General features: G+C 36.9%; 1 protein-coding gene across 2 annotated transcripts in view; it reads right to left on the bottom strand.

Annotated features, from left to right (window-relative positions):
- MINDY2 (MINDY lysine 48 deubiquitinase 2) overlaps window positions 1-11,572 on the bottom strand; it is a 69,365-nt gene that overhangs the window by 7,655 nt on the left and 50,138 nt on the right. Inside the window, exons 7-8 of one of the 2 annotated variants that reach the window (XM_046653271.1) lie at window positions 3,887-4,060; window positions 824-1,101 (exon numbers count right to left, since the gene is read on the bottom strand). In XM_046653271.1, the coding sequence (XP_046509227.1) occupies window positions 844-1,101; window positions 3,887-4,060 (432 nt within the window). In that variant the 3' untranslated portion in view covers window positions 824-843. The remainder of the gene's footprint in view (window positions 1-823; window positions 1,102-3,886; window positions 4,061-11,572) is intronic. The other variant, XM_046653270.1, reaches the window with a different exon arrangement.

Below are 11,572 nucleotides of genomic sequence, written 5' to 3'. Positions count from 1 at the left end.
CTGAGAACTGAGAGTGTGGAATAAGTGTATTCTGTGAAATAGAACTTTTTAAATGAAAAGTTAATCATAACATGGTAGGTTTTAATTTTTAAGCTTGAGGTAGTCAATATTTGAGCTAGAAACAGAAATGCTATACATATTTTAGTGGAGTCTTCTATATTTAAAGTTTTATCAGACCTTTAAGAGCATCTTGCTTTCTTGTACATCCAAATCAAGGAACAGTGCTGGCACAGTACAGTTAAACATAAAAGAAGGGGAATATGTTTTCCTTTAATGAAATAAGATTTAACATATAGAAACTCACTTAATAATCACATTTTCAGTGCTTAAAACATTTAACTGGGAAAAGTGAAAGGAGGAAAGGTGCTAACTTTTGTTGAATACCTAGTATATATCAGACATTGGGTTAAGTACTAACATTATTTGTTCTTAACCACAAACCTAAGTTAAGTATTATCTTCTATTTTACACATAGGGAAAATGAGGCTAAGAGAGATAGAGGACTTTGTCCAAGGTGTTGCAACTAGTAAGGGGAGACGGAAACAGGAAATGCAAATTCACATCTATCTGGCTCTGAAGTCTACACTCTTTCCAGTAGCACCTCATACTGCCCTCTAATTGATAGAAAAGACTTTGTTCAAATTGGTTTATATTCCTTGTAGCTATTAAGAACTTAAAAAATAAATCTGAGAAATCTTGCCATCAGAACCTCAGGAAAAGTAATTTCACTAAATGAGAAATATATTAAGATAATCACAAACTTAGGACCGTGTCATAAAACCCAGTGGGTGCTAAAATGTTAACATAATTGAAGAGTCAATACCTAATTTAAAAATTCTTATCTCAGTAGATTTCTTCACTGCTAAAGTGATCATTGTATTTCAGAATCAGAACTCGAGTTTTCACCTGGGCCTGTGTAGCAGCAGAAGCAGCAGCTGCTGCTGCTTGTTCCTGCTCCTGATAATATTGAGAAGCTCGTCTATCTTCTTCTTCTTGGAGTTTCTTCGCTAGTTCCAAATCACTGATTCCTTCAGGTATTTGCTCCCAATTGATCTCTTGGCTCTGCTGTTCTTGTTGTAGAGATAATGCCATAAGATAGTCCTAAGAAATTAAATTATAACCATGTTTAGCCATGAGATTTTACCCAAGAACTAATGAGTGTAAATATAGAGGTTATATCTATAAAACTATGAGAATGGCTTTTAAAAAACATACCAGAGCTTAAATATAAAAACGAGTTATCTAAGTATTTCTGTTTGGGAGCTATAAACTTATTTCGGTGATGTTGCCATTATTCTACTATTAACAATTCATATACATTCACTTAGTTTTTCTACATTCACATACAAACTGAAATACATCTCCCAATCCCTGAAAGTATCACAATTTATTTTCTTTTCCATTTAATGTCATAAAAGTCTTCTGTTTTTTACTTTATTTATTTATGTATTTGTTTTTTCTTTTTTTGGTGAGGAAGATTGGCCCTGAGCGAACATCTGTTGCCAGTCTTCCTCTTTTTGCTTGAGGAAGATTGTCACTGAGCTGTGTCAGTGACACAGGAAGCTGTCACTGTCACATCTGTGCCAGTCTTCCTCTATTTTGTATGTGGGATGTCGCCACAGCATGGCTTGATGAGCGACATGTAGGTCTGCACCCAGGATCTGAACCTGTAAACCCCTGGCCACCAAAGTGGAGCATGCAAACTTAATCACTACATCACTGGATTGGCCCTAAGTCTTCTGTTTTTTTAAAAAAATCATAAGAATTTCCCAAGATTATTTACTAAATATTCTCCCAACACATGATTTTTAAAGCCAACACAGTTGTTCATCATACAGTCATATTCAATTACTTAACCACCCCCTTCCTCTTCCCACACACATACCCAGATTATTTCCTATGAGAAAAAGTGATGCATCTTTGGTCAAAAGTCATATTATCTAGGGGCCTGCCCCACAGCCTTGTGGTTAAGTTCAGCACACTCTGCTTCGGTGGCCCAGGTTCATGGGTTTTCATCCTGGGCACAGACCTACACTGTTCATCAACAGTGTGTGGAGTGACCCATATATAAAATAGACGAAGACTGGCACAGATGTTAGCTCAGGGATAATCTTCCTCAAGCAAAAGAAAAAGTTATATTATCCAACTTATCCACTTTTATTAAGAATTAGTGCTGAGTGAAACTTGACTACTCTGTGCACCTCCCCCATCTACCCTCAAAATAAGAGAATTTTAAATAATAATAATAATTATTAATATTAATAAATAATAATTAAATAAGAGGACATGTAAAAGGTTGTTGCCTGTGAAGACCTTGTATTAACTAGTATGATTATCTTACTGATACCAAGATTTTGTCCTTCAAATTTTTCTCCTCAGTTCTTCAAACTCTGTTCTTCGCCAAGTCCCACAGTCTTAAATCCACTCCTTCCTTGCTACTTCCACAGACACTATTGTATATATATAACCCTAACACCTTACAATTGGACTACTGTGGCAATCAATTGCTTTACCTTTATTCCCTCTGCTCCAATATTTCTTACATATAGTAGTTAGAAAAGTCCTGCACATCGCTCTTAAGTAATATTTAAAAAACAATGCGGGGCTGGCCCCATGGCTGAGTGGTTAAGTTTGAGCGCTCCACTGCAGGTGGCCCAGTGTTTCATTGGTTCGAATCCTGGGTGCGGACATGGCACTGCTCATCAAACCACGCTGAGGCAGTGTCCCACATGCCACAACTAGAAGGACCCACAACGAAGAATATACAACTATGTACCAGGGGGCTTTGGGAAGAAAATAAATACATAAATAAAATCTTTAAAAAAATAAAAATAAAAAAAACAAAAAACAAAGCTCCTGTATAGATGCTGAAGGAAAGTAAGTATGTTGATTATCAGGGCTGTTTGTCAAAGGAAAGCCAAGAGTCCTAGAAAGATCAACATTTGTTTGAATCAAGTATTCTGTATACTCATAGCTTGCTATTCAGATAACCACTATAGAACTTAATATATAACATTAGTTGGTCAATTATCTGCCTCTCCGGCTAGACTGCAGAATGTTTGAGGACAGGACTGAATGATTTATCTTTGTGTCCCCAGGACCTAATTATAGGGCCAGGAATACAACTGCTCAATGAATATTAGCTAAATGAACACAGTCTTTATGCACTTAAATTATTATCAGTGAAACATGTGCCAACGGTTTAAAATAACCATATTTCTGCCTCCGTCGAGGAAGAAGTAATAAACACACTTATGGCTCCCAGCTTGCCCACCTATAGCAAGAAAAATCTCATGTGTCTCAGTTCTAAATGAGAATTCTACTCAGCAGTGCAGCTTCTGCTATAGTCTCCTCCTTATCTTGGACTCTAAGGCTTAGAATATCTACCTACTCTTTGCCCAGTGGATGGCATCTTCAAGATTCCCTCTTTTCTACTTTTTCTGACTAGCCAGAATAGATCTCTGATATGTGCTCATCCCTTCATCTCTACCATTCAAGGCTAAGCCATCATCACCTTTTGCTTGGACTGCTAATCCCTGCCTATACCTGTGTTCTTCCTATGCATTCTTCACTAGGAGCCTTTTAAAAAGGTAAAGTAGATCATGTCACTTCCATGTTTAATACTTGGCACATCTTCCCCACTATAATTAGAATAAAATTCAAACTCTTTACCATGACCGTCACATTAAATATGATCTGGCTTTCTGAACCAAAGTGTATAACTAATGTACATGTAGAGTGATCATTTACCTATTTAGGAAGTGCCAGGAAAATTTCTCAAGTATATTAATGAATAAATCTTTAGTTCAAAAGTTTTGGATACATGAACTCACATTTGAAAGGAATGAACATCTTAAACAATATGAAGAAGACAAAACAAACTTACCTGATCTATCTGATCTTGTTGCCCTCTGTATACAGTTTCAGGATCTGAAGGAGGCCGCAGATGAAATTCTGAGTCACAGAAATTTCCATCACCATCGACATTATGTAGGCTTTCCCAAACAACTTTTTCTTCAGTAAGAAACCCCTGGTCTGTTACCAACAAATACAGTAGACCCTTAATAAGAAATAAGCAAAGAAAGAAGACTCTTAAATTGATCAAAACTAGTTAATATTTAAGAGAAATTTTATAATCTGTATGTTTAAAGCATATTAATAACCCCCACTAGTTAGACCTGTACAACATAATAAATGTAGATTTATTATTTTCTATTTTCAAGTAGATATCTTATTTTCTCACCGGATTAAATCTACCTGGCTCTGAATATGGTTTATAATTGGTATACTACATTATAATAAAACTAGGAGCTCTTGGCATGCTTAACTAATACATGACTTTTATAAATAGCCTTTGTGGGTTTATAATCTCCTTTCACAAAATAGAAAAATACTAAACAAGCTCCTAAAAAATATATCAAGTAACAAATAAGACACAGTCACAATAAAATGATATCACATTACCTGTTTTCTTTTTTTAAATTAAGCCTATATGACTAATCCAATCCAATTTTTCCTTTCTCTGAACCATTAGCTGCTCTTCCTCATACACCAGTAGTACTTTGTATCTATTTCCATTGTAGCACTGAATCACACTTTACCATGATTGTGTTTTCCTGCCTCTTTCCCTAGCCTATATTTTTTAATCTCTGTAACTCTGGGCCTAGTGTAGGGTGTATCATCAAGTTGGAACGTAATGTTTATTGAATCAATGAACTCATGTTGTATTTATAGTCACTACCACAGAATTTAGCATTGACCTCTAATTTTTCATATGCATTAGTTGTAACTCCAATCATAAGTAAAGTGTCCATATTATACCATATAGGTTTGTAAGCCATTTTTTCTTCAGAGTTGCTGAGGATATGACTTTCATTTACTTGCTCAGAGTTCCCACTGATTAATATAGTATTTATGATTGCACAAGAATACTTTTCATGTTCTCTCTTATCATTCACAATTAATCTTAGTAGTTAAGTATAAGAAATTCCTTTGAAGAGTTTGGTGGTGGGAGTAGAGAAATTATTGAATAAATTCTGAAGCTTGAAAAAACTAAGTAATTATTATTTTTCAACATTTACTATGTGTCCAGCACTGAGGGACACAGCTCTTCCTAAAGTACAAAGTCTTTCCTGTCTGCTACCAGTTACATTTAAGAGTTAGCTGTAGATACTGATTAATTTATATGGTCATTAAAATTGCTATAGCAACATTTTGGTATAAAGTTTAAAGACATTGTTTTAAGCAAAACTTAAATCTAGGTTCATGCTTTTAAAAAAAAAAAAAATCAGATATGTTCCAATTCATCAAATATTGGAATGCCTACCATAAGCTCAGCACTATGCTAAGTGCTCGAGGATTCATTTCATGGAAAGCAATGATCCCATTTCTGCTGAGATTAGGTGCTCCTTTCATGTGATTCCATAGAATCCTGCCTTACCAATATCATAGCACTTTATACGTTGAATTGTAGTTGTCTGTTTACTGACTTATCTCTCTTAATACATTCAAAGCTCCTTGAGGACCAGAGTCATCTTTTATTTACGCATGTGTCCTCATTACCTAACATGTTTTTAACACCCAGTTAGGGTCTACCTTGCCCTAGGGTAATTTAAGGGAAAAACTAAAAGTTCTTTCCAGCCAATTTTCCACCAAATAGGTCTGACCCTTCTACTTATACTTATCACAATACATTTCAACATACCATTATATTATACAAGATCTAGGTTTTACGATTTATTTTATACAGATCATATATTAGATTGGCTGCTTACTAGGGGAGGAACCATAATGATCGATAATTTTCCTCCAAACGACACTTCAGGATGGATAAATTCTGGGAGGGTCTCTAATGAAAGCATATCCATAGCATATGAATCATCCATATGCATCAACCATAGCATATGAATATTTATAAGTTTTAACTAAAAGGGTGTCTCTTTCTTGGTATAGCTGATCTGTCTTCTCATGGACCATCAGCCTCAATTTCTCCTTCTTTTAGATCTTGACATTTATCAAAAAAGTCTGTTAACTGGTCCACTGTCAACAATGCTGGTTATTACTCAACAGTTCCTTTATATAACTGCAGTGTGGAATAGCAAAGTATGTATTAGTATAGTACTTAACAGTTTAGGCCCATTTGTTCTTGAGAGTCTACAGTTAAATCACATCAAGAATATTTCTTGTGGGGCCGGCCCCGTGGCCAAGTGGTTGAGTTCGTGCGCTCTGCTTTGGCGGCCCAGGGTTTCACCGGTTCAAATCCTGGGTGCGGACATGGCACCACTCATCAAGCCATGCTGAGGTGGCATCCCACATGCCACAACTAGAAGGATCCACAACTAAAAATACACAACTATGTACTGGGGGGCTTTGGGGAGAAAAAGGAAAAATAAAATCTTTAAAAAAAAAAGAATATTTCTTGCTTTTATACCACAGCATTTTTGCTACATTACCTAGTCAAAGTTTTCTTTTTTAAGCCTTGAGTCTTCCTCCTAATTTCACTCATCAGTCTCTAAAATACTAATTTCATTAAAAAAAACACGAATGCCGAATGTATACATTAAGTTCTTAAATTATTGATATATAAAATGTATGTTATTTTTATGATATAAAAATGACAAAGAAATGAGATAGAAAATTTTTTTTAAATGTGCAATTGGATTACAAAAGAAGACTGAATGAAAACCTATTTCATCTAAAATACTCTGGTAAATCAGTTCTATATAGAGTGAGTTACTGGTATTAACAAAATACATGACAATATCATCACAATTTGTAAATTGATAAATTAGAAGAAAAGTTGTCAAATGTAATAAAAAAATAATTAAGTAATTCCAGCCTTTAAAACATGGAGGAAAGCACTACCTGAATATTTTTGGTTATCTTGGATTCAAACTACTTAACATCTTTGGACCTTAGTTTTCTTTTCTTGTAAAGTGATATAGAGGCAGGTAGACCAGAGAATTTCAAAGATATCTTATAAATTGAAAGATGAACGTCATTCCTACTTAACAAACATCAATCTCACCCATAAATAGCTTTCTTAACCACCCAGAGAGGCAGAGATGTTGAGAGTGTAGACTTGAAAGTCTGACTGGAGCTGCTCACAAGCTGAGTGATGTTGGGCAGGTTACTTAGGGCCTTTAAGCCTGTTCTCTCAGCTGTAAAGTGGAGGTAATTAAATGAGATAATGAATGTAAAGTGCTTAGCACAATACAAGGCATATAGTGCTTAATGAATATAAGATATTATATTCATGAAAATCTATCTCAGTTTCTCTATCTCCTTATCCTGCCTCCTATTTGAGAAAAAGATGACTCTCTCTGCCTATACTGAGGAATCTATCACTTTTCTTACTCTGTTTCTCTCACTACTGCCCCCATTTTAAAAAAATTTTAAAAGTGACAATTTTTGATGTATCAACCAACTTTTAAAATAACTAAATTACATGAATTTTTACTTAAATGTAGCCTTCTGTGAAAAAAAAAATTCCCACTAATCTTAGTCAATGAGGAAAGAGAATGGACAAATTTCTTTCTTAACATGGCTTTAGTACTTATCTAGAACTGTACCTCCTTCTATACTACTTTTTACTTCTAATCCCTAAACATAAAGTAAAAAAGCAAACAAACAAAAGCCAGACTCAAAAACCTTGGTTTTGAATATACTCCAGAGAGATGTCAGTAATTTAAAACCAAGAGGGGGGGCTGGCCCCGTGGCCGAGTGGTTAAGCTTGTGCGCTCCACCTCAGCAGCCCAGGGTTTCGCCAGTTTGGATCCTGGTTGCAGACATGGCACTGCTCATCAGGCCATGCTCAGGCAGCATCCCACATGCCACAACTAGAAGGACCCACAGCTAAGAATATACAACTGTGTACCGGGGGGCTTTGGGGAGAAAAAGGAAAAAGAAAATCTTAAAAAAAATAAAATAAAAAAATAAAACCAAGAGGGAGTTATGACATGGATATAAAGGTTGATATGGGACAGGGATGATCAAGAGGGAGTAATGATGGGGAAAGAGCTAATGCAGATGTCATTATACAAACCAAAGACCCAGAAGCTAGGTGATCTAGACAGGGGCCAAGGAAACAGTAGTTTATCTTACCCAAGAGAAAGCAGAAAGTATTGGAGAAGTGGAGGAGGCTCATAAAAATAAAATGGAATAATTATGTCTTGAATAGAGAATTATATATAAGAGAATCCAAGATGTAAGATGCTATTACAACAAACAAGAGCTGGACTTGATTATTTTAATACTAATGAAAGAAACAGCAGAGGTACTTGTCCAGAGTTTAGGTATGAAAACCCACAAAACTAGGAATGATAAGATGACTTTTCAACAACAGGAAGTCAGTTAGAGTCCGTGGTCAGGGACAATGTCATTAGAGGCTGTGTAATCAAAACCATAGAGCATACTATGTTAGACAGTGGGGAAGTATGAGGTTGACTGGTAGATATTATACAGGGAAAAAAAAAAAAGTCAATTTGATTAACATATCCACTGTGACTCTGTGATGGCAGAAGGCCTAATAAAAAAGTCTATGAAGATGGAATTATAAAGTTAGTAAACAGAGAATACTTTGTCCAGGTACAAGTTTTAGAAGTATCTATAATCTTCAGTGCTTTGGTGTATAAAGAGTCACCAAAAAGTCTAACCTAAGAGAGAATTTGCCCCTGACTCTATCCAATGTCTAGAGACAGGAATTAGAACAGACATATAGTACTGGAGAAAGTTATAACAGACATATACCTCCCCTTTGGTCAAATATAAGTCAATAGCTCATACATCTCTAAAGTTCCAAAAGAATTTAGATGACAAAAAATTTTTATGCACAAGTTAAGAGTTTAGCAAATTCCTAAGGAAATTGGTACAACCAGTAAAGAAATTGAAGATAACCTTTTCTAGGCAATCCTTTTTTGTCCTGCCAACATGGACTTCTGCCTTGTTGGTCTTGGTCCTGGAATGGTATATGATATGGGTACCAGAAAGCATAAAGATCCTTTCTGCAAATCATAATAAAAATAAGCCCCACTAATAAAATAACATAGTTACACATATTTATGACTGATTGCCAATTTATTATTATTATAGGCCCCTAGTTGTGGAGACCATTTATCTCTCTTAGGACGTATTCCATCCAGATGTTAAATTTACTTTTTTGTTGGAATAAATCTGGATTTCTGTGGGATGAAATATATCTACACAATAGGTGTTCCAAAGAGTTCACAGGGTAGGAAGATGGAAAATACAGTGATCATTAAATGTGAACGCATAAAATGGCCCTAAAATCTCAAGGGTCTTCAAAAGTGAGATGTTAGAAGGCATTAGGAAGATCTAATGTAGCATTAAAAGTGGGTTATTTTTAGCTTATTTTTCACATCTTAATCACCAAATCTGGTTGATTATATCTCCTAAATGTCTGTGGAATCTGTCTACTCTCCATTTCTTTACCATCCTAGTCCAAGTCACTATAACCTCTTACTGACCTCCCCACAATAGTCTCCTAATTAAATCCACATCGACTTTTGCCTCATAGTCCAAAGCATCTTAATATGGTACAAGGGGCTGCGAGACACACAAAACTAATGATAACACTCTTTAGCCATAGAATAAGGTCTACTGAGAAAAATTTAGAAGGCAGAGAAACAGCAGGATGCACACATTCTCTGAACTATCATTATCTCACAGAAGGACATACTTAGTCCAGAAACAGACACATGACAGGAAGCGCTCCAAGACAGCCACCGTCTCCCCAACCACACAGGAGCACTGGGAGTACCAAGTTGACTAGTCAAGAACATCCTGGTCAGGGATGTGGCCTTGAAGAGAAGGGAACGTCTAGAGCTCAGTTTGGGGAGGTTGTCCAACAGCCAATGACAGCCAGAGACCTGTTTTCCCTGCGAGCTATCTCACTCCTGCTGAGCCAAAAAGAGAAAAAAAGAACCACTAGGCCATCAGGACACCAAGGTCTGTTTCTCCTCTTAACTCAAAACTCTACAAGATCTGGTATCTGCCTATTTCATTAGCCTTACTTCCTGTCTCTTATTTTTTATGCTTCAGCCACACAGGCCTTCTTTTAATTCCTTAAGGAGTTAAGTTTGTCCCCTCCCCAGAGCCTTTGCACACGTTCCATCTGCTTAGTTAACTCTTTTTTTGTTAACTGATTAAACTCCTAGAAGATTCATTTTTCAGGTCTCAATTTAAATGTTGCCTTCTAAAGGAAGTCTTGGGGCTGGCCTGGTGGCGCAGCGGTTAAGTGCGGACATTTCGCTTCTCGGTGGCCCGGGGTTTGCTGGTTCAGATCTCAGGTGCGGACATGGTACCGCTTGGCAAAAAGCCATGCTGTGGTAGGCTTCCCATGTATAAAATAGAGGAAGATGGGCATGGATGTTAGCTCAGGGCCAGCCTTCCTCAGCAAAAAGAGGAAGATTGGCAGTAGTTAGCTCAGGGCTAATCTTCCTCAAAAAAAAAATAAAATAAAGGAAGTGTTTCCTGACATCCTCAACTAGGTTATAAGTCCTGATAGAAGCACTCACAGCATATCGTATGTACCCTTTACAGACTGTATCTCAATAGAAATAATAACTGTTTGTGCAATTATTTAACATATGTCCCTTGCCAAACTAGGAAGTCCTTAAATGGCAGGAGCTGTAGCTGCCTTGCTCAGTCTGCAGTGCTAGTACTTAGCCAAGCACCTAGACATACATCGTGCTCAATAGATATTTATTAAACTAATGAATGAAGGGTGCACTTGAAGAGATCAGGTAAAGCAACACAACTTAGCAGTATTTACCATGTAGCAATAGTTCTGATTCTGAGGTTCTTTGGCCTTAGATTTCTGAGGTGTATGAATGACTCTGGGCCCATACTAGCACACATCTAGCTCAAATGTGGGAGCAATACAAACGAACCCTTGCCATAACTAATACGGGCATAGGAGAGCTAGAGCTTTAAAGTATTCTTGTAGAAGCAAACAAATCATTTTTTTTTTTAAAGATTTTTTAAATTTGTTTTTTCCTTTTTCTCCCCAAAGCCCCCCCAGTACATAGTTGTATATTCTTCGTGGTGGGTCCTTCTAGTTGTGGCATGTGGGACGCTGCCTCAGCGTGGTTTGATGAGCAGTGCCATGTCCGCACCGAGGATTCGAACCAACGAAACACTGGGCCGCCTGCAGCGGAGCGCACGAACTTAACCACTCGGCCACGGGGCCAGCCCCAACAAATCGCTATTTTAACTACTTTGTGCAATTCACTGATTAAAGTGTTGAAGGAAACATGAAGACCTGATTCCTGATTTCTATAAGCTTACTTTCCTTTAGAAAAATAAGATATTTACATGGAAAGAAAACTGGTAACAAGGTACTCATCAATAAGGGTGAAGTAAGGAGGATATGACCCATAAGAGCTGGAAGAGGACAGGTAGAGTAGTGATCCCCAGGCTTAGCTGCATATTAAAATCACCTGAAGAGCATTTAAAAAATACTGACGTTCAGGGGTCAGCCCCGTGGCCGAGTGGCTGAGTTCGCGTGCTCTGCTTCAGCCGCCCAGGGTTTCACCAGTTCGGATCCTGGGCG

This window comes from Equus quagga, chromosome 2 (assembly GCF_021613505.1).
Source record: "Equus quagga isolate Etosha38 chromosome 2, UCLA_HA_Equagga_1.0, whole genome shotgun sequence".
Taxonomy (NCBI): Eukaryota; Metazoa; Chordata; class Mammalia; order Perissodactyla; family Equidae; genus Equus; species Equus quagga.
Note: the sequence above shows the minus strand (reverse complement) of the source record. Positions and strands in the feature narration are given on the sequence as shown.